Below are 24,119 nucleotides of genomic sequence, written 5' to 3'. Positions count from 1 at the left end.
ATAATTAGTAAAATAATTATACATTGAATCAAAATTGAATTAAATAATTAACTGTCTGGAAAAGAAAATATTCGTAAATCAAGCAAAAAACATGCAAGTGTGTGAAATTGTATCTCGGTGACACAGATGAAGAGCCAGAAGTTTCGGTACACTAACGTCCTAAATGTCGATTCAATTTCAAGAATGAGGAGAAGATAGTGGGAGGCGGTCGTAGGAAACTTGCCAAAAGTCAAGACAGAAATCAGTCTTCTCCCATTTGTTTGCTGCGTAGCCATACTACCTTGTGAATTCATCGGTAACGCGACACTCTAATCGCGGTGGTCGTGTCACGTTTATAATGGCGTAAACAGAAGAATCGAACTGCGCGTGATACACTACACACACACACACACACACTTTTGCAAAAAGCGCGTCATAAAAAAGCAAAATGCAGGGATCACGAACTAGAATATCGAGCGCGATAGGTATATTTTCGTCGCACGTGTAAATATTTAAATCCACAGTGTACTTATAAGAAAACTAAATAATAATACGAATTTTACTAATTGTAATACTAATTGTAATTACTAATTAAAATTATTGTAAAAATGAAATATATAAAATACAAGTAATATATAAAAAGTATAAATATACAAAATATATAAAATAATTTAAATTTAAAAAGATATTAGAAGATCAAATAAGATTACTAAACAAAAAAAAAGAATCCTAAAAACTTAAGCTAAATTTCGTAACACAATTTTGTTTTGTTAATAACTTTATTAAATGTATGATACAAATTTATATATCTAAATATATTTGGTTAATTCTAGAGTAAAATCATCGTTGAAATTATATTATATAAGTTTATATTCGAATTTATGCTTGTAAGCAACGATAATAAACGTCATCAGTCTTCAATCATTTTTTTGTAGTTACTTTTTGACATGAGATCATCATCAGTGTGACAATGTTCCAAACGGATTCATTTATCAGGAATGACTCATTCGGGACCGGAATGTGCCGTTGTCTACATATGTATTCTTCCTTTCGTCGCGGTCGGTAACGCACATACAAAAATATACATATATGTATAAATGTATGCGTGTATATGTGTGTAATATTAGCTGAAATATCCAAAGAATCTTGGCGGTCGGATAAAAAAATAGCATGACTAAATAGTGTGTTCAGTTTTTTCCGTAACGTCATTGAATATCCGTTAATTTACTCATGCTTGCACACAAATAAACATTCGCGCCGTGTTGCAAAAACCAATCGTGAAATAACGCAAAATTCAACCCGTTCAATTTGTAGCAAAAGACTTTCTCAGCTAGAATAGAACAATTGCGCATTTATTTATTATAATTTTCAAGCAGCAATACTATATAATACATAAAAATGAAAAGTCTAGACATCCACAACTACTAAGTTGATAAACATAAATTTTTTAATTATATTAAAGAAAATAAATCAAATAAATTAATAATAATAATTTAATTAAAAAATTGTTTTTTGTATTGATTTTTCTAGAAATTGTTTAAATTTTCTTAAATGTGTGTGTTTATTTGGAGATGCATTTTTACGATACATACACATAATCATTAGCACTTTGGTTCCATTAGCGTGCATGCGTGTCATCGTCTCGATTCATGCGCATCTCTGAGAACTGATTCCACTTTCACGCACTCGTTGACCTCCGTTTTCTTCGATTTCGTTTCTTGGCATTTCGTTTCAGTATACTATATATAATCAGAATCATGATAACATTTTCAATAATTTCAAATAAACGCGACATAAATATCTACATATTTGTTCACATATCTGCATATTGTTACTTTGAAATAATGCAATAGCAAAATAGTGTTTATTTGACATGATAAAAACTATCGACTAAGCACTGCTAATTTTGATTTGCTGTTATTGTCTATTTCTTTTGTCACGCAAAAGAAACATTCCATTTCGTTTTAATTTTTATTTTGCCATTGCCGACACACATGTCAATGTGTCCAAAGTTAAATATGTTTATTTTTCAATAACATTATTTCTCCCTTTTTTAGTATAATTTTGGATTTTATATATATATATATATATATATATATANTATATATACATATCTTTCTCTTTATGTCTACGTACATAACATAAATATTACAAGAATTTTAATATGTCTCAATGTTTTGAACATTACTCCTAACACATTGAGACAAAGCTAAAAGAAAAACCTTCATATGTAGAAAAATATGAAACTTGTCTCGTGTTTCTGCATGATATAAAATGCAACTGGTTCGTATGAATGTGTTTCTCGCGAGTGCGGCAATTTTAACGTTATTGCATATATGAACAAGCCTTAAGAATCTTCCTCCTAAGCTCAAGTGAGAAAAAGAGAAAGAGAAAAGAATAGAGAAAAAAAGAACAGATGCATTCCAACATGGAAGGTGGGATGGATCCGTCTCTGATAACCCGCCCATTGGAATGCGTACCTCGTACACCTTGGTATATTCTCTCCCTCTCGGTTTCACTGCACTCGGATGCATTTACCTGCACACATATATATGTACACATGCACATATATATATATATATATATATATATGTATATATATATATATGTATACATGTAGACATATATACATGTACATATTCGACAGTTATTTTTAAAACAATTCTGACAGGACATGTGGCAGCACTTTAGATGCAATAGCTGTCATCCAAAACCTTATTTGTTGTATAAATCGCGAAATCGGATTTGTAGTTTATGATACTATCATAAATTTAGATCTAGATTATATTGTAAAAAAATTTAACGCTGCATTATAAGAAATAATTATTTCTCAAATAAAGCTCATTGCGCTTAATTATTCATTTACTTTTAAATACTATATAAAGAAGCGGATTGTGTATTTTTTAACTAACTTATATGTCTTATATTTTTTAATATACCACATGACGTAATGAAATAGACTCTGATTGTTCAAATTTGTTAAAAAACAATTCATAATCTGCATTTATATCTGCAACTTGTGTCTATATTGTGTGAGAAAAATTAAAATTTCTTTCTTTGTTTAAGAAATAAAAATAAAGAATAATTACTAAATAAAATCAAATTCTTTTGAGATTTGTGTTAATTAATTTATAATGTAAAAAAATTTATGTTATATTCACGTTTATTTGTCGGCTTTTGCATTGACACTGTAATTATTATTATTGCCTGAATGGGAACAATTGTAATTTGTAGATGACGTGTCGCGTACATCGAAACAAGTCTGGTGCATCTTGATGAATTCTACCTCTTTCGGCTGCAAATCAGTTCCCAATGTATATAACGACTGTACCGTGTTCGGAAATCTTATTTTTAGATCGGTCCAAAACTATTTTTAGTAGCGACCTGCCCACCAGTCAACTTAACCCTGACTTACGTATGTATCCCTATGTTTTCGTCAACATCGTAGGAACACCATAAAAATCAGGCCATTAATTACATCCGTCGAAAGACACATGGTCACTCAGAAATGTGAAACGCGCGAAGCGCGTGAAATATTTTCTGGTTGCTATTAAAATGTTATGTACTTTTGTTATTACAATATTAAAAACCAAAAACTTATTTTAATAATATATTTGAATTTTACAAACTCTTGAGAAACGTAAAAATAATTCGAGTTATCGATTACTTATTGAATGTTTTGAGTTATAGAAGTACAGAAACAAATTTGATTTATAGTGATTCAAACAAAATTTAATTTTTAACACTACACACATGCACATTAGAATAGATAGAGAACGAAGGAAGAAAAAAATAGAAGCGCTGATACAGAATCTTTTTCGCGTCTACTTTGAGTTACAAAGACTTCTTTCAAGAAGCTAATTTTGAACATACTTTGAGTTGTAAAGATAAACTAAAATAATAGTACGCTCAAAACATACCTACTTTGAGTTAATTTTTGATTGTTTTCGACTTAGAGAGGATTAAACCTCTCCAAGTCGAAAACGAGAATTAATAAAAAAATGCAAGATGTAGATGTTTTCAAGTTAGAACTTTTACAAGATTCAAGTTTTTGAGCAAAATTTTAACTGTATAAAACATTAATAATACATTCAAGCAATATATTTTGATATAAAAAAAAGAAATGTATCAGTACATAGTATTTCCACGTTCCTAGGCGGTTAGTATCTAAGGACTAACTGTTGCTTGAGAGACTTTGTTGATCGAACGAGAACTTTTAGATATGAATTGGCCGTTGATAAAAATAACATTCTCTCTCTTGCTTGATATGAAATATTTTTAGAAAAACAGTCATTTTATTAAAATAAATAAGAAAATAAAAAGAAAAATAAAAAAAAAATAAAGGACTTGTGTGCAGAAAAATAATACAATAATACAATATAAATAATATGATAAAAAACATACAAAATTATATTATGTACTTACGTTTCAAAGGGAAACATTTTACGATCATTTCGAAATCGTATGCTCTATAGTAGATTGTCGAAAGTTTCGGAAGACGAAGCAGAACGATAAAACGAGGTATTACGCTCACGACGATGACGCAAGTTTGCGAGCTTCTATTTGCGGTAACCACACGTTCAGATCAAACTGTTCTCAAGCTCACGTTCCGATTTCGCAGCTGTTGTGACGTTTTGCGGACGTGTAGAAAGAAAATGTAAAATCTCTAAAAAGAAAAGACTTTAAATCTTTTAAAGAAAATTGAAAAAATATATTGTTAATATATAATAGTTTTTTATTTGTAGACTTATATAACGTGTAATTATGTGTAGTGATTACGTAGTGTAGTATTTACGGAGTGATTAATAAATATCCGAAATGATGCATAGCAGATAGCGACAGTAGTACCATAGCTGTTGTCGTTGACAAGTTGCATCTTTCAGAAGAGCTGTCACACAAATACTATGTGCGATAATGAGCCAGCGTTTGACATTTGTTCTTCTGAAGAATAAATCTTGTTAACAATACTCAATGTGATACTGTTGCTGCTTATGCGTCGTTTTTTACTTATCAATTGCCGCCTGTAGTTACTGCCTGCAAAACGATTCACTTTCTGGAAAGAAGAAACATATAATCTATTCTGTTTTAATTTACAGGCAAATTATGTTCATCTAAAGAGAGACTAAAGTGTTATATTGCTTAAAAAATATCTTATAAAAAAATCTAATTTTATACTTAATAAAACTTAAAAATTAAATAATAAAAAATAATTGTATAATATTGTCTGTTTAAGTATATATCTTTTTAAATCAATAATCTCTCTTATATTTTACGTTCAAGTTAAATATTGATTTTATTTTATTTCTGATTAAATTAAACATACACAAAGATCTTTATTACTTATGCTTTTATCATCAACATCGCAGAAGAGCTCGTAATCAACGCCATCCAGCAAAAACGCCAACAACAAATTGCAAGAAAGAAGTCTTGATATTTTTTAAAATATAGTTTCTGTTCTCTCTTAACGTTCTTTTATTATCTTCTTTTCGTTAATCGTCTTTTTTCGCCATCGACAATGAAGTCTTTCTAACGTGAATGGATGCACAGTGTTCAATATTCGAGGCGTAATGACGTGTGTACTTAAATATAAGTGTGGCTCCTCTGGAGTCTAGATTCTGGAGAGAAGAGAAAAAGAGAACTCTGATTCGTCGTCTCGTAAAAATAGACCTGACATTTGAGACGAGTCTTAAATACCGTTGCCGATTAACATGGCCATCAAAAGTACTTAAATACAATAAACCAAAACAGTAGTTTTGGTTCATTGTATTTAAAAGTATTTTTTTTTTTTATATAACTGATTTAATGAATTAAAAATAAAAATAACTGCAGATGCATAAAAAACTTATAAACTTTTATAATTAACTTATAAACTTTTATTAATTAATAAACAATTTCAATATCGCCATTTTACACTTAAATTTTGACAATAATAATAAATTTAAATTAAATGATAATTATTATATACAGTTAACCAAAGAAAAATCAAAGTTAACTCTTACTGACTTTTTTTTATACATATATTTTATGTATACATATACATATCTTTTATACATTTTTATATATTACTTTATATATTTGTATATATTATATTATATTATAATTTTTATATTATATAATCGTATAACTTTAAATTGCATTTATTAGTTTATTGATTTAGATTTTTGTCCACGTAAATTTGAATCAGTCTGTTTTTATTGCAGGTCAATAACGGTTCGCCAGCGGAAGCTGCCGGTCTTAAAGCTGGCGATGCGGTTATCAAAGTCAATAACACCGAAATGTATAATTTGAGGCACAAGGACGCGCAGGATGTTATAGTCAAAGCCGGAAATAATTTTGAACTGACTGTTCAAAGGTGAGATGCTAGCATAATAAAACTCGACAAACAAATTACATATGTCGCCGTATTTACTACACAGCTACGGAATCGCTGAATTTGGCGAACCACGAACTCAAAAATTGCAAAATATTAGAGTTTTATTTGTATCCTTAATTTTTTAAGTCCTAAGCGCCACTGTTAATGCTTCTCGCTAGACGATCTTTTAGACGAACAGCCACTATAGTGGATCTATCTTTTATCTCACATTAAAAGTTATAGTATACAACGTTGTTACAATAGAAGAATGTTTTTATATTTATTACATGTTTTTATATTTTTATTAATATCAATTAATTAACATTCCGCAGCATTTTAACGGACGATAAATTATCATTACAGGGGTGGTAGTACCTGGAAACCGCATGTGACGTCCGCAACCGCAAACTTGCCGCCTCCAGTACACACAGCTTCCGCAGGAAACATTGCGCCAGTTACAAAGACTTCTTTGGCAGCAAAGAAACAGGATGGATCTCTTGTCGGCAGCGGACACAACTTCAGTCCCAAGCCATTCGTTAGTATCGATTGTTGTGTAATTTGTGTCTCTCAATCGCGCTACGCAGATTCTGCATAATAAAGATATAAGAGACGATTAGTGATGTTTTATAGATATATCTATTTATGTTGACACGTGTGTAATAATTTTTAGCTCAATGGTACCGACGGTTCCATTAAATCTATCGTGAACAAACAGTACAATAGCCCCGTAGGAATCTACAGTGAGGAGACTATTGCGGAGACATTATCTGCTCAAGCGGAAGTCCTTGCCGGAGGAGTTCTTGGGTAAAATCACAAAACCGAAAGAGAGAGGAATAATTGTTGGCGAAATTAAACTCATAATTTTTTTTTTTTTTTTTATTTATTTATTTATTTTTTTTAATTAAAGTCACACGATTGAATATATTGGATATTTTAACAGAAACTTATAAAAAAAAAAGTCACTTGTATAAGTACTTATAGCTGAGTATTAATGCCACAGCAAAATAGAAAAAACTAATCAATTTAGTTAATAAATTGTTTGATAAGCGCAAAGCAATTTGCTTATAATACAAATATTGCAGTGTGAATTTTAAAAAAAACGAGAAAAACTACAATGCCGAGAACAGTGAAGTTTTCAAAATGGTCCAAGAAGCGGATAAAGAACCAAAAACTCCAGAACCTGGTTAGTAACAATTTGTTCTTTCAATATAAAAATTATATATTTAATATATAGAAATAATATAATTGTTTCTACTATATACTTAAACATTAATATAAGTCATGTACGAAAGCATCACTGAAGAGCGTATTGCATAAAATGCTTTATATGTATTTTCAATTCCAATAAAAATTTAATTGTTTTTGGTAACTGCAATTGATATATGAAACACTCAATTATTGAAAAACTTACTGAACAAATCATAAGATTTTGATTTATTAAAATATTCAATCATTATAAGTATTTGTGTGATTAGAATTTGGGAATATTTTTTTTTGATACTTCAAATGTTTAATTAAAAAACTTTAGCAAGGTATTTCTAAGTCTGTTATTTGAATTGATGCGTTCTTTGGTGATCGGGTCATCGACTGGACCAGAATCGGCTTCAGTCGGCTTGTTGCATGTCGATAACTTATTTACGAAATAGCGGAACCAAGCACCGGCAGCGGCGTGATAACGCCATCCTCGCCCGCCCTGGCAGGATTGCGGCCGGTTCAGGCACCGGAAACGAAGCCGCAGCCCTCGACGCCACAAACGAGCCTACCACCAGGACAGAACATTTGTGTCGAGTGCGAGAGGCTCATCGTGTAAGTTTATGTAAACCAAACGTGCTATTTTTATTTTCAGCTAGACACCGGCGAAATAGCAGATAGTGCTGGTGATTCACAAATGAGTTCTACGATTACAACCACTTCTGACTTGCGTACCGGATGTACCGAATATAACGCAGGTTTGCAGTTCTCAGATTACAATCATATATTTGCAAAATTTATATTAATTTTTTTTATTCAATTTATATTAATTTTTATATAAAAAAAAGTTTCTAATTCTAAATCAACTAATATTTGAAAAGTTCTTAATAATAGAGTTTTTTAATTAATCTGAGAATTCGGAAATTTGCGCGCGAGAGATTGACGAACGCCGAAGAGTTTTATCAAGTGATCAACATTGGTCACATCCAATCCGACACTTTTCCGGTTTAATCCGGTTGTCATGGCGCTTTTTCTCTACTTTCCATGTCGTAGTTCCTTCAAGAACAGAATATTACTCTTCGGTGAGCCACGCGGTTGGCGGAAGAGCCACTTCACCGAGGTCACCCACGCCTCTGTTTCATGCTATGGGCGGTAGTGGTAGTGCACCTGCTGGTAGCAGGTCCTTCGTGTGGACGGACGAATCGAGGAATCAGACATCGCAACAACAAAAGCAAGAGTCTTCCGCCGGCTCGGGGTCGTCGACGCCGAGCGGAATCGTTTGTAGCAACTGCGACCGAGTGATCGTGTAACTATTTACGTGCAAGACTTCTTTGTGCACGAGACGGCCATGGGATTTGTTTTGGCGTCTTCGAGATATTCTCTTACGCATACCGAAAGAACGACACGATTTCACAAAATAATCGATTATATTTGCTGATATATATTTTCTGTTTAGAATGAGAATATCATTATTTAATAAACTCGTCGATAATACTCGTGTCGTTCTCACTCGGCTCGTACGATTGCCAAAAATTGGTCCCGAAAACAACGCCGTCCTGAATTGCTCGATTGTCGTACGCTGGTATCATCTTGAAGTCTCCGATTTAAAAAAAAAAAAGTGCATTTCTTGAATATAAATATATATATTTTTAATTAGCATCTAAATATTTTATAAATAAAAAAACTTGTAACAAAATAAAATTTATACAAATATATAAAAATAAATTATAAAAATACACAAAATTCCTTACAGAAAGATGTAAAGAATTGGATTATAGTGTGATGACAATAACAGATCTCACACAAAACGAAGTGCACATTTTTATCTTTGATTAATTCGGAGCATGCCTTTCTTTATCATCTCTTTTTGTCAACATCGCTTCTTCAGGAAGAGCGAGCACTTCGATCGTTATGCATTTTTATCGCTGTTGTCTTTGAACGAGTTTCGATCATTTGCGATCATTCGAGCTTACGACCTACTGGATGTCGTATCTGAACGAGACGATAGTTTCTCATTTGCTCACAGCTTGGAACGCAATCCTATATCTCTTTGCGCTCTGTCTTAATAGCACCTTTTTCAACGCACATTATTTACAGCACACTGTGAGTACAATAACGTAAACGCTTTTGATGTTGTGCAAACACATTTTGTAAATTTTTATTTTTTTCTTATTTGTAAATAAAGCCTTTTTTACTTCTGATTCTTTTATATTAGTATTTTTTCATTTTCGACTTTTTTAATACTAAAACAAATGATTTTTGCGCGACAAATTACAGACAATATTTTTTTATCGACAACGACATAAAGTTATGTGTGTATTATTTTTTTACGGGTATTATGTACAGAGTAGTAAAATATATTACTTTTGTTTTAATCAACAAAAAGAAAAGATTTTGTTTTGTAATTTCCGTAATTATTGTATACGTGAACATAATATTAAAGTATTTAATTACAAATATGTTGTTATCTAGTTTTAGTCCCTGGTATTTTGACATGATTGTTATTTGTGAAACTTAGTTATACAGAAATCAATCCGAGAAGCACATTTCTCGTAGCTTTATTTGTCTCATCGCTTTCATATATCTATTGTCGGATATAATTCTTATAGAGATCATATTTTGAATAATATAGTGACGACCGGCCTCCTTCGTCGAGGTATCGAGTTTCCTCTTTCTCTCTCTCTCTCTCTCTCTCTCTCTTTCTCTCTCTCTCGTCTTGAGACTCAAGTAAACAAATAATAAAGTTAAAACTCGTGGCACATCCGATGCGACGTCATCTCGTCTTATTGTGGTTGTTAAATTAAAGAAAACTCAAATTATTGCATTAAAACAAAAAACGATTGTATTGCTAACTTAGTCTTTCTTCTTTCTAGAGGTGTTTTCGTCAGGATCAAAGAGAAGAACCTTCATGTGGAATGCTTCAAATGCTCGACCTGTGGCACATCTCTAAAAAACGTCGGTTATTACAATATCAATAATAAATTATATTGTGACATTCACGCCAAACTTGTCGCCAGACAAAACGCACCAGCTGATCTTGTGCCTATTACTGTACCACCGTAAGTGTGTTCAATAAGATTGTCAAAATGTACTTTCATAAAAATATACACAAATATACATATATACATATTTTAGACAGTATTAAGATGGAAACTTTCAAATAAACATCTTATATAAATTTAAAAAAAAGAAACAAAAATATTTATAATTAAGAAAGCAAGAAAACTATATCTATTAAATATATAGAATAAATGAAATTGTTGAAATAAAAGTAAATGTGACGATTTTTGACAATTCGACAGAGGTGGCAAAGCACCAGCTAGCACTATTAGCGCGGCATTGGCAAACGCACCTTTGTCGCCGCCTCTCAGCAATCACGGATCGTCGCCTCAGCCATTCTCCGTAAGTTGCTTTATCATAATTTGCACACGGATTAAATTTTTTCGCGCACGTGTATTTTCTTGTCTGTTTTGATGTTTATATGGCTTATGAAGCGAATATTTTGCATTGAGTGTGCGTGTGGCTTGGCTGCACTCGCGCGCAATTTCACAGCATTTTTTACAATTGCGAGAGGAGCGAAGGTTGTGACGGAATTTCGCGCATAACGATTTTTTTCTCACACCATCGTGAAAACAACAACCGTATAATGCAATAATGTTATCTTACTGAAAGACAATTTCATTAGAATATAATTGATAATTTGTCGTAATTATTAATCACTTATAGATTTGATTTTTTGGAAAAAATTATTTGATGAGAAAAAAAGTTTTTAATTAACATAATTTTAATGTTAATAAAATGATAAAATTAATAAAAATAATAACACTGATAAAAATAATGAACAATGACAACTTGAAAGTCTGTTTTTAATAAATCATAAATTTCTCAAGAGTGTCATACATATAAACTTACGCTAATCAATCTTTTTGCGCGCTTATTTTGACAATTTAACAAGTGTGGTATTTGCTTGGCACTAATCGCTTTTCCAGGCGTGCAATCGTACGAGTCCCGATTCCGGATCCAAACATACACGGCGATCGACCTCGAATACGAACGGATGCATCAACGGCGAGTGCGACAGTGAATCGAAAACATTTACGAGCATGATTACTATCCAAACAGGTGGCACAGAGGTTGGCAACGTGCTTTTGAAAAGCATCTTGATCTCTTTGTATCCACTAAAAGTGCAAAAAAATAATGCTAATCTTTTACCTTTGGCATAATTTCCTTGAGTAAAGCATCAATGATCTCTAAGACACAAATAAAATTAATACAAAACACAGCATAAATTTCTTATATTTAAATATTTTTCATATTAAATATATTCGTATTTAATACATATATTTAATATATGTATGTAATTTATAGCATAACAATAATTGGAAATAATGGTTGAAATGGCTGGAAATAATAATTTTTTTGCTCACTAATACGCACAACAGAAAAACTAATTATTATATCGAAGTCATACAAAAAGTCAGCTAAGATCAGATATTAATCATAAAACTGATTGAGATCAGAGTCATCGGTTCATCATTTTATTGAAGTATTCTTGTGATCATCAGCTTTTTTGTCTACTTATGTTAATCTCTTCATCTTTATATGACTATTGACTATTTCAGACTCATGACTAATTACCTGTCGCAATCGAAAACATTTCTACCGATTTTTCTTTCCTCTCTCTCGCTCCTTTATTCTTGTTTTTTTAATCATTTGTCCCACGTGACATCGTTGCGTTGTTTTATGCATTATAGCCCACCACCTGTCTTGGCATCTCGCCCGTTGATCCCAGCTAACGATCAGTCCAGATAAAGTCTTAGCACGATTCATAACACCAACGTTAATCTTCTTTGATTCAATTAACATCGTCAGTATCTTTAGTGATTATTCAAATAATTTTGTAATAAACGTTTATGCTGACGCTTGATTGACGTTTATGCTTTTGTTGTACATAAAATAAAATAAAAATAACATAAATGTAGTTACAATGCTCAAAATTCTTCAAGGAAAACGAAGTAAAGTCAGGCCTGCGTGATCATAAACACGGTTGAAAGTGTATGTAATTCTGGTATTAATGTGTAATTAATAGATCTTACTTATTATTATTAATAGATTTTACTATTAACAGACCTTATTTCATTTTTCTTGAAAAATAACAAGTGTAATAACAAAAACACTTCTTTTGAAAAATTGTGTGCAATTGCGTGAACTCTCTAGTGAAGATAACACTTTTAAGCGTAGACAATATATTCTTTGTCTTTGCACAATATAGGCCATTATACTAATTTAATCATGCTTTTAAATTAGTAGGCGATATCAAAACAGCAAAATCTCGTACGTTTAGCTGAAAATTTTCTACAATCTAATGATTCCGCATGCAAATGTTATTTTACAAATTATTTTAGTTCGTTTGGTTGCATCAAAACTTTTGTTGGCATTTAAAATATAAAAAAATAATAAATAATTTTTTAACGATGTACTAAAATGCTATAAAAAATTACTTTAAACATATAAAAATTAGACACTATTAATACTACAATAGTAAAAAAGAAATATTAATTTAATCTGCAGACATCAACAAGCAACAGTCTTATTGGTCCTAAGCCTTTCGGTGGATCAAGTGGCTTTTCATCGAACGTGCCTTCGACTCCAACAATAAATTCTAGCGGTATCTTATCACGTCCTCAAAGTCAGACTGTGACGGGTGAGTCAATTCTATCTCATAAATATAAATACAATTGGTGATAAACTCGAAAAATTAATGCAAAAACGCGAAAATAAAAAAAATATATTTTGCAAGATTAATGCGATTATCTTCGATACCATGCATATTTATGTAAGATGTTACATAAGTATATATTATACGAACACAAAATAGACACAGTAAAAAATGTCCGATAATGTTGATCTATTTAAAAATGTATTTCTATTTGTCTTAGAACTGTTTAAATTGCAGTCAGCAATGAATAGAAAAAGGACAATTTTATCGTTTTCCTTATCTATCTATCTTATTATTTACTTTTTTTTAAAAAAGAAACTTGCGTTGTTTTTATGTTGTTATTTAGAAAGCTCGAGGAAGCGGTCTCGTAATCGACTTATGTTAATCGCAATTTTTTGGCCTCACTCTACTTTCGATATTTATATTATTTTTACAAATAGGTCGGTATTCTATCCTGCCAAAGCCAAAAAGTTCGCCTTTCAGAGGTACGACGAATAGATTACAGCCGTCGATTGACCGAGTTTCGAGCTTTAACTGATACGCCTCTCTTGGCTTACGTCCTCACATTTTATGTCGCTCTTTCTTGCACGCATATCGATCAATCGTTTAGTTCTTATTGATTCGATCGTATCTTTACGTAGACATCTTTAGACATCGTTAAAAAATCTTCCGTTTTTGGCTCGTTATCTCGTTCGTCGTTATCTCGACGACGACGGCGAACTCTGAGAGCTATGACAGTTTGTAGTGATCTCCCGATACGTGCCGATATCCTGTCTTATTTTTTTCTAATTTAGAAACTTATTTAATATATTTGAAAACGTGACGTTACATGATCATGTATACATATCGAAATATATTTTGGTTTGTAATATTACTTCTCTGAAAAAACAAGTATTTTTTATTACTATCAAATAACTTTGTAGTTCTGTGGCGTATATTTATATTGGAATAATTGGCAATTTTTTCGGACAATTATAGTTCAATCATCATATATTCGCTCGTAAAGTTTTGCATTTGGCGTGTCTTTTTTCGCGCATAATTTTTCTTTTATCTTTTTCAGCCGGTCCGTCTTTCAACCCGAAACCTAGACCTTTCTCCCTCACATTTGCATGAATCAATAGCTCTCGATGCCGCCGTCGTCGTCGTCTTCATGCTGACAACTGAAACACGATCCTGATGATTTTTCTTTCAAGCCTTAAAGTTCGTAGTTATTAGGAAAGGAAAAAGAAACTATTTTCTCTAGTTATTTTAATGTGTTTAAAAATTCACAGAGATTTGTTGGATAAATAAATAGAAATTCTTCGTGTTGAACAAGCTACTACACGTCTTTTACTTTGGCACAATTTTATTAAATATCATCAATTTTTTCGATATTTGATTCACGAGTTTATATTTAATGGCGTTCTTCTTCGCTTCGCGTATTGACACTCTTAGATGTTTACAAAATATCGACGCTAATATACATTATTATCGCACAATTTTTTTGCTACTTATAATCAATCTGAAAGCAGTCTTTGATTCTCGCAAACTTGCAGCTTTTATCTTATGGTGCTCTATTTATATTCAAATGACTATCAAGAGAATGCATAGTTGATAGTCTAATGTTTTTACAATAATTAAATTTATATTTATTGAAAGTTTTCGAGGATTCCTGCAAAGACTATATTTTTATAATATCTTTATAATATCCTGTGATTTTGCTTATTTTTCTTAATTTAGCGTACCGAATTGCGCTCGTGGTCTTCTTCTACTAAAAATTGCTCGAATCAATGAAAAAATTATATCTATTGACTCAATATTTTTCCTTTTTTTATGAAATCCTTTTATTAAATAAATTTTATTAAATATATTTTATTAAGTAAAAATTTTATTAAATTAAAAAATGTTGCATTTTATTAAATAAAAAATATTATATATATATATATTATAGTTATAGGATATGTGATTATAAACTCGTAAGAAACAACAATATATATTTTATTTAAGAAATACTTACAAACATATGCATTAGAAGATGAAAAAGTATTATACTTACTTTTTCATGCATTTAAATTTGTTATGATGATTAATTAGAAAAAATAAATCAATAATATTTAAAATTTATACATTATTTAGCGTGTTTGTAAAAGAATTTGAAATGATATTGCGGTTTATTATTCTAAAAATTCGATAAAAAATCGAAGAAACCACGAGCGCATATCGTTTATCGTGCTTCTTACTCACCGCAGATTTCTGTTTTTCTTTTTTTGTGTTTGTTCTGTCTAACGCACTATCCTGACGAATCTAATCTTTCAATTATCCTTCTAAACATTTTTCGTATGATGTGATCGGTTTTCTATCCGCTTTGCAAATCGATCCGCGATTCCTATCGTCTGTCGCAATTCCCTTAATTTGTAACCTCAGAAACCTGTAGCAACGAGACCTACGAAAGATCCTGCTATTACGAAATTGTAGAGGGTTCAAAAGACCAGCTCTCCCATTCCAGCTCTGTAAAATCCAGCCAAAGCTTCGTTTGGCCACCTCCTATCGAAGATATCACATACCCCACTGCTAGTCCTCTGTACATCAATCCAAACCCTGTTCTTGACAAAAGCAATCAAGCGATCAGAGAGAAACGCGCCAGCATCAAAATTTGCGAGCAAGCCTTAGCGAATCGTATTGAAGAACAAGGTGAAAGCATAGATCGAGAAGTCAAAAAAGCATCAAAAAAGTACAATCGTCGCGAAGTAGACATGGATCGGGTGAGTTGTCCCGAACAGCCAGCATATCGACGTATAGAGCTGATGGATATCAGCAGAAGCTCTAGATCGGACGTAACGACCTCGAGAGCGAGCTCGACCGATAGCGCGCGAAGATCTCTGACTCCCACTAGAATCATCCAACCAATTCCTAAACCATGGACCGCGACTGTCAGCAGCTCGCGTACTAATCTCTACGAGCAGAGTTACGCGAGGCAACAGGAACAACCTTCGGCACAGGTTTGCAAAAAATTTGTGCAACGAGAGGTTTGCCATCGAGAACATATATCGGGCGTCAAGGATCATCGGGAAGAACAGCGAGCTTATAAAGCAGAGATTTGTCAAAAGGAAACGATCTGTCCGAAACCGCCCTTGCCTATGTCTAACCAGGAACCTACAGATGTGGTCAAAGAAGTCGATATTGAAGTTACCGATCTGAGAGATAACAAAATGGAAGAAATGGAAGTCTCGCAAGAAATTCGAGGCAAATGTGATTTCATCACCGATATAGCCGAAGAAACGGTTGACGGAATGCATGTAAAACAATCGGCGATCTTTGAAAAGACGATAGAGAAAATGGCATCTCAGGAGAGATCTAGAACGCCGATGATCGAAGAGGAAGAAGATCAGACAGAATCTGAGAGATTAACGAAGAGAATTGAAACGCATATTAATAGAGAAGTACAAGATACAAAAAAGAAAAGAAAAATTGAAGAACAAACTGTAGAAAAATCTTCCGAGACGATTATGTCAGCTATCGACGTCCAGCAGATATTAGAGAAGACTAAACAGGAAGAAGAAGAAGAAAGAGAGAGAGAAGAGAAAGAAGAACAAAAAAAGAAAGAAAAAGAAGAAAAAAAGAAGTGTGAAGAAGAAGAAAGGAGACGAGAAGAGGAAGAAAAAGGCAAGAAACATGTGACTTTCGAAGACAATGAAGAAGTCGAAGAGGTGCTAGAACAACCACTGGGTAGAACTGTTGTGCGAGAGGAACGTATTACGGAGTCGGACGGATCTGTTCCAGGTCGCACCAAGATCACAAAAGAAACGTATGAGGAGATCACAGAAGAGGTATTGGTCCAAGAACGTATAAGAAGAAAAAATGCTATCGATGAAGAGCGTAAGAAAAGCTTACGAGAGCAAGTAAAAGTCCATCAGAGTCTTCGAGACCAACAAGCAATAGACAAACATGGTGTTATAATAAAATATAATCAACAACCTCAAGAAACTATGGAAACATGTAAAAAGAGAGTTCAATTTTTGAAGGAAACCGAAACTGGACCGAAACCTCTGTCTGACATATCTGTAAAGAATTCGACACCTAAAGAATGGAAGTCTGAAATGGTGAACGCACTGACGACCGTGCCTGATCAACCCTACGCGACGCTCAATGCCACTTCTAGCGTGAAGGAACTTTACACTGAAGAAACTATTTATTTAGATCACAAGTGTCGACCTAAACCACCACCGGCTAAAGAAGAGATCCGATCGATTTCGCCTTTCCAGCAAGCACTGACGATAGCGCCCGAACGCTCTTACACTCTTTTGAATCGCGAAATCAGACCAGAAGATCAGCAAATTGCCAGTAGATCGCAGACTCCAAGTCTTCAAGTTCAAAATGAAAGTTATTGTCCGCCGTTGGATATTTTATACGGTAAGAAAGGTACAACAAGGGAATCTTATTCACAAAAACAATTATACGTCAAAAAGGAAATTAAAGAATCTGGACCGCGACCTTTGTCTACTGCATCGTCCTACGACTATCGCTTAAGAGACTCTGCAGCGTCACCAGCTCGATCGCGACTTGAAACATCTAAATTGTCCAAATCATTGACAACAAGTCTAAAAAAACCAGATACTATACCGTCTTATCAAAAGAACTTAGTGACGATGAAAAAAGAACCAGTAGAGAGTCAGCCTTTTATTCCTAGTAGAACACCCACTCCGACTACTGGCAGATTCAAGTCACCTGTTCAAGAATTACCCAAACTACGTTCATCAAAACGTGATTCAGTGCACTTCCCTTCTAACAAAATTATCTCTTATCATGTAGAAGAAGATACTGATACCGGTCACAGAACGCAAGAATATTCTGCTTCGAGAACCGTCAATTATGATGAAAAGGAGATTAGCAGCCTTGATAAAAGTCCATCGAACTCGCTTTATGCCCAGTTTCAAGAAACACGGTGCATGACTAGTGAAGAATCCAACGAGCAGCAAAATGCTACGTCTCACGTGAAGAAAGCGCTTCAGGTTGTCGAAAATTATGAAAAATGCGAGCAAAGAGAAAAAATGTCATCAACGCCGCAGAGTCTGAATCCAATCACTTGCGATATCAGCAATGCAATTCGCTCAAAATCTGCATTGACAAATCCTATGAACTCACAAGCCAGTCCTGCACCGTCCAGACAGTCAATCTACAGCAGTTCCATGGATGTGCGTCATATGCGATATGAAACTCCTTCACCAAAAATTTGTCCGGAAACAGGAGTGACTATTTTACCATGCAAAGCGCATTTCAATCAGGGTGCTAAGACCGGTGTTGTTGTAGTGCCTTGCGAGGGTTCTCAGACAACTTGTTCTAGATCTGGGGTTTGCGTGACACCTACGCAAGATCGATCAGGTGTGTGCGTTTCACCTTATTTTGATATATCATCTGGCACGTGTGGTCAATCATCAGGTACTTGTGGTCGCGAATTAAACTGCGATTTTAACTCGAACTGTTCAGATTCCAACATCTGTCTAGCTCCTTGTTCCGACGGTTCCGTATGCGTGACATCTTGCAAGAAACCCAGTCCGAATCAGTCAAAAATAAATCTTCCCTTCCCTCAGATTCCGCTTCCCTATGAGAAAATCCCTGCATCGGCTTCTCAATGTTCCATTCCGAGTTTTAAGCTTCGCACTAATCTAACCGGCCAGCAAAACGTACCTGTAGTGCAGCTTTACAAGCCGATCCAATCTCAACTCCGAGTTGAACCCCCACAGACTCAGAATTACGCTGAGAGCACTCATTACCACGCCCAAAGCTATCGCGAGACCAATTGCAAGTCCGGCAACCGCTGTCAGAAGCAGTACCGTTGCCAAGACCAGATCCACTATGATCCCTCTAGTAAGATTCCTCAAAGTTTAGTAGACCCATCAAATTTGTCATCCCACCCGGATCTAGATACTGGAGTTGGTGGTCTCAGTAGTGCGGGTTCCAAAAGCGGATCGTTCGCTGGCAGTAGCGCGCCTAAACGCGGACGAGGCATCTTGAATCAGGCTGTCAGAGCAGGATCGCGCATACCGCTGTGCGCTCATTGCAACTCATACGTCAGGTACTTGAGAGTACGATTGTCCAGATTGCTGATTGCTGACGCTTGCATTTTTGTGTGTCGTTGTTCTTCGATAGACGTATCCGGTTTTTGCTTTTGTGTTTTTATCATTGTTTTGTTTTCTTTCTATCGTATTTATTTCTACATTGATATGTATTTGTGTGAGTATGTGCTATTTAGTTCTATTTAGTGTTATTTTTAATTTTTCCAAAGAATTTTTGTGATATATATATATATATGTATATATATTGAGTTTTATTTATTTTTTTTAGAGAAACCTTTTACTTGAAGAAATAAAATAAACTTGTATATGTAAATATATTACTTATGTATGTACACACACATGTATATATGTGTACACACACGCATATATACACTCACGTATATACATTTTTCGGCACAGTATTTATATTTGCCACTTTTTTAAAATTATATAATTTTTTAATTTTAACCTTAATTTATATATGTAAAATTATTATTATTGAAAAAAGAAATATATGTACGCACATTTAAACAATAATTTAAATATTGAATAATTTGAATAATTTAAAAACTCTTATTCATTTCTATGCTACTATATCAAAATAATTTATCTCTCCTTTTTTTTATATGGTGTTATTTAATTTGATAACAATTAGAATATCGATATAAAATTTGAAAAGTTTTAATGTTTCGAAATTTTTAGTTGCACTGCGATTCGAATTTATAGTAACGAAATTTTTTTCTATCTTTTCCGTTAATTAAAAGATAACATACAATTTTATTGCATTTGTTTGTGCCAACAATAATTATCTACTTACCATCTATTTAACATTTAATTTGCACGTTTTTGACAGCTAATGAAGAAAAAACTAATCACAAATCAAATAAAAAATCAAATGGTTTCACCTTAAAGCCAGTGTGCTGTAAAGACGGCAAAGAGTGCATAAGGTTTGTATAAAATATCGCTTTGCACGCAAAAAAATTTATTAATATATACTGATACTTCAGAAAAATATATCTGTATTTAGAGAGAGTTTTAATCTTCATATCGTAAAATATTAGTTGATTGTGCTTTGCTTGTAAAAAAATGTTTTTACTTACGTATGAGAAAAGAGCTCTACATAGTCAATCTGGACAATTGAAATCTGTACATATAATAGAGCTCTCCTATGTATAAATGAGATAATATCTAATAATATAATAATTACGAAAATTATAATTATATGCAACGCAGAGGACCTTTTATTACTGCTTTGGGCCAAATTTGGTGTCCTGATCACTTTGTCTGCGTCAATGCTCAATGCCGTCGTCCTCTTCAGGACATCGGCTTTGTCGAAGAAAAAGGACAACTTTACTGTGAATATTGTTTCGAAAAATATATTGCGCCTACATGTAATAAATGCAACAACAAGATCAAAGGTGTAAGTATATAACTTATCGTAACTGATCCTAAAGATTTTCTATTATTCAATTATCTCTGTTTTCAATATTAGGATTGCTTGAACGCGATTGGAAAGCATTTCCACCCTGAATGTTTCAATTGTGCTTATTGCGGCAAATTGTTTGGTAACACTCCATTTTTCTTGGAAGAAGGATTGCCCTACTGTGAAGCTGGTTAGTAATTTTATAGTATAAAAAATTTTTGAAGTTTTGAAGTACACAAAAAGAAGTTTTATCAGATAGATAATCAACAGATTTTCACAAATCGCGCGTACTTTCTAACATATTTGTATCTGTTTAATATTTGTCTAAAAATTATATATACAATAATAAATTATATATTAAATAACAATTTCTTATTTTGCATAGATTGGAATGAACTATTCACCACAAAATGCTTTGCGTGTGGATTTCCAGTCGAGGCTGGCGATCGTTGGGTGGAAGCTCTAAACAACAACTACCACAGCCAGTGTTTTAACTGCACGGTAATATTTATACAAATTACTATTCATTAAAACCGCAAAGTTTTATTCTTATATAATATTAAAATTTTCAATTCTTATTTTATATATCTCAAAATCTCCCACGCAGACATAACATCTATTTAATGTCTACGTCCGTCTGACATCTAATAAATATCTAATGGAGATTTATATAGAATGTTGGTCCGTGTTAACTACAATTTCATAAATTGATGTAAAAAAGTGGTTTTTAAATAATATATATTTATTTATAAATATATATAAATATATATAATTTATTTAATAACTATTAAATTTACGTATTAATTATCTGTTTTGTCTTTTATCGTTACTTATCTTTTTTTTAATATATTAGATGTGCAAGAAGAATCTTGAGGGCCAAAGTTTCTATGCAAAAGGTGGTCGCCCGTTCTGCAAAAATCACGCGCGTTAAGATCATCTGTTCTCAACTATCGTAGATAATTGATGGGAAAAGAAGAAGAATAGAAAAAAAATCTAATGAAGATGAGAATCGTATAGAAATCGTAATGTTACCGCACGAATTAATTTATTGTGATTACTTTCTTTTTTTGTGTCTTTGATCAAGATCACTTCACTAACTCGTTTACATCGATCCATCAACAATTCTTTGTGTAATTGAATACGAAAATACAGGATAAATTAAGATGATTCTGACGAAAATATATCTTTGTTCTTGTAGTTGAGCCTGATAATAAATTATAAGTTTGTTCTGTTAAAAGTATTGTTAAAAATGATAGTTATACTTATAAAATCTTTTAAAAAACATGATAGACAAAATAAATATTAATTTTAAAAAGTTAACTAAATTGTGACAATTGCGGTAATAATATTACATGTCATTGCCATCTTTTGTTAAAGTCACCAATCATCTTAATAATCCTATAATGCACGTTTTCACGAGATTTTACTACAAAGTGTATAATGTTGTTCGATATCTACGAGAAAAGTTGTTATTTAATATAATGTATTTATTATTTAGCTTAATTAAAAAAATATATAAGGCACAGAAGGCCATCGGTCATCTCAACTCAAAAGAACAGGACACACAATCTTTCCGTGCGTTTCAAATTTACAGAGTTATGAATGTATTTTAATTTATTAATGATGTTTTTTTTTTACTCATACTAACAATATACTAACACGAGAGTTAAAGAAAACGATGTTTTTTTACTCAAAATTTTTTCAGATAAAAACAACATCTTATTGTAACTATTCTAAACAAATTGCGTGTTTTCTAGATGATTTTCGTCTTGATGATCGTGGTTATTGAGGCGCATCTTGTTCTCGATATTTTGAGCACTTTATGCCCGAGAATTCATTGTTGTATGTATCATTGCGACGTTGACATCGACCGCGAACGACCGATGCAATTAATTATGTCGGAGACGTTTAACGACCTATCTTCGCACTTTGCAATTCTCGTTTAATAACGGGAGAGGTCTAGTAATCGCGATTCTCGCGGAATTAGCAAAATACCTCATAAAATTATTTGCGATAGAAAACATTGGAACGATAAAATATGTAAGTACAGAATAAACTCACCGTCGACAGAGCTGCCCGAATTATAGATCACGCAAAGGTCATCCGAGCAATTAGTATTACGTTGGCTATCGCATAATTTTGTACTTTCGAGGTGCATTATGATGCAAATGCCGCAGATGGCATTGGCGTTCTTTTTCGTAGGCGTGATCGACGACGGTGGTGTGTTATAATAAAAGCAAAAACAAAAAAAAAAAAAAAGAAAACCAGTATGATTGAAAGAATATATGAGAGATGAATGATTAAAAATAAATGTGTGAGAATCGAACTAAAAGAAAAATAGGAATGATGAATCCTGAATGTATGAAAAGAGAAAATGATTGCGATATTTCTAGACAGTCATTTAGTGATCACAGACATACTTATTAGACTTTTCTGCAAGATAAATCTGATGTGAGATTAATGATAATAATTAAAATGTTCTAAACGATATATTTTAATTTAATGCTCGTTTGTTTGTTATTTCTTTAACATGATTTAATTCTTCTATTATTAATATTTAATTTTTTTATTATCTTTTATGCTCGGAAATATATATGCTAGTCAAATACTTTTCTTGTAAAAACTCACGTTATGAATATTATTCACATTTCAATAGTGATAAATTGTTCTTAATTTATATACAGGCGAAAAAGAAAAAATGCGCGCGAAAGGAATAAACAAAAAATATTATTAACTTATGAAAGCTCGGTATTTTGTGCATGTAAATTGTTAAAGAATGTTCGCCGAAACGATACCTAAATAGCTTTACCAAATCGACGACAAGCAGCCATATATTCTTAGTGCATGCAAACTTCACCGTAAGTCATCCGCGAGTCTGTCATACCTTGCAATCGGCCGATTAAAGCCGAGACTGATAACGGGTTCAACATGCATCTAGACTTTCCATTTAATCAACCGATCAATTTGCCAGTTTGAAAAACGAAAGGCTGAAATTCTCACGTTAGAAACGACCTGTCGTGATCTTGCACTGACAGTTTCTAACTCTTTAACTCCCTAACTACCTCAAGAATATTAATACTTTTTTTCAAAAAACATTAGCACTTGAAATTATTAAAAATAACTAATATCGTTGTATCTGAAGTCAGAAGAAAGATATTTTAATTCTTACTTTAATGAGTTCTTTTTTAGAGCGCAAAAAAGCACGAGAAATATTGTCAAATCCGTTTTACAAGTTTTAAAGTTTATCATATTATTTCTAGATACATGAGGTTACCGATTTTCTGTGCCATCTGCATTCTGAGTTTCTGTTCTTATAATCTTTTCTTTTTTGCGAATGTGCGAGAGAGCAAGCAAAAGAGAAATAAAGAGTATACGCGAGAGATTCCGACAGAACTCGTTTGTTCTTGTGAAAGATAATAGGAT

At 32.7% G+C, this 24,119-nt stretch overlaps 1 protein-coding gene across 5 annotated transcripts in view; it reads left to right on the top strand.

The window, feature by feature from the left end:
• Positions 1 to 23,019, top strand: part of LOC109851959 (PDZ and LIM domain protein Zasp) — a 30,619-nt gene extending 7,600 nt beyond the window's left edge. The window contains exons 2-16 of one of the 5 annotated variants that reach the window (XM_020422602.1): positions 6,180 to 6,331; positions 6,695 to 6,866; positions 7,002 to 7,135; positions 7,414 to 7,514; positions 8,576 to 8,828; positions 10,396 to 10,581; positions 10,825 to 10,924; positions 11,512 to 11,655; positions 13,094 to 13,226; positions 13,682 to 13,726; positions 19,143 to 19,293; positions 20,507 to 20,693; positions 20,766 to 20,886; positions 21,082 to 21,197; positions 21,550 to 23,019. In XM_020422602.1, coding sequence (XP_020278191.1) covers positions 6,180 to 6,331; positions 6,695 to 6,866; positions 7,002 to 7,135; positions 7,414 to 7,514; positions 8,576 to 8,828; positions 10,396 to 10,581; positions 10,825 to 10,924; positions 11,512 to 11,655; positions 13,094 to 13,226; positions 13,682 to 13,726; positions 19,143 to 19,293; positions 20,507 to 20,693; positions 20,766 to 20,886; positions 21,082 to 21,197; positions 21,550 to 21,627 — 2,073 coding nt within the window. In that variant the 3' untranslated portion in view covers positions 21,628 to 23,019. Of the gene's footprint in view, positions 1 to 6,179; positions 6,332 to 6,694; positions 6,867 to 7,001; positions 7,136 to 7,413; positions 7,515 to 7,977; positions 8,138 to 8,575; positions 8,829 to 10,395; positions 10,582 to 10,824; positions 10,925 to 11,511; positions 11,656 to 13,093; positions 13,227 to 13,681; positions 13,727 to 15,644; positions 18,609 to 19,142; positions 19,294 to 20,506; positions 20,694 to 20,765; positions 20,887 to 21,081; positions 21,198 to 21,549 lie in introns of all 5 variants that reach the window. The other 4 variants (XM_020422604.1, XM_020422606.1, XM_020422605.1 and 1 more) reach the window with 4 other exon arrangements.
• The last annotated feature ends 1,100 nt before the right edge of the window (positions 23,020 to 24,119 follow it).

This window comes from Pseudomyrmex gracilis, unplaced genomic scaffold, assembly GCF_002006095.1.
Source record: "Pseudomyrmex gracilis isolate BER0280 unplaced genomic scaffold, ASM200609v1 scaffold_22, whole genome shotgun sequence".
NCBI classification, from domain to species: domain Eukaryota; kingdom Metazoa; phylum Arthropoda; class Insecta; order Hymenoptera; family Formicidae; genus Pseudomyrmex; species Pseudomyrmex gracilis.
This window is presented reverse-complemented; position numbering and strand designations above follow the sequence as displayed.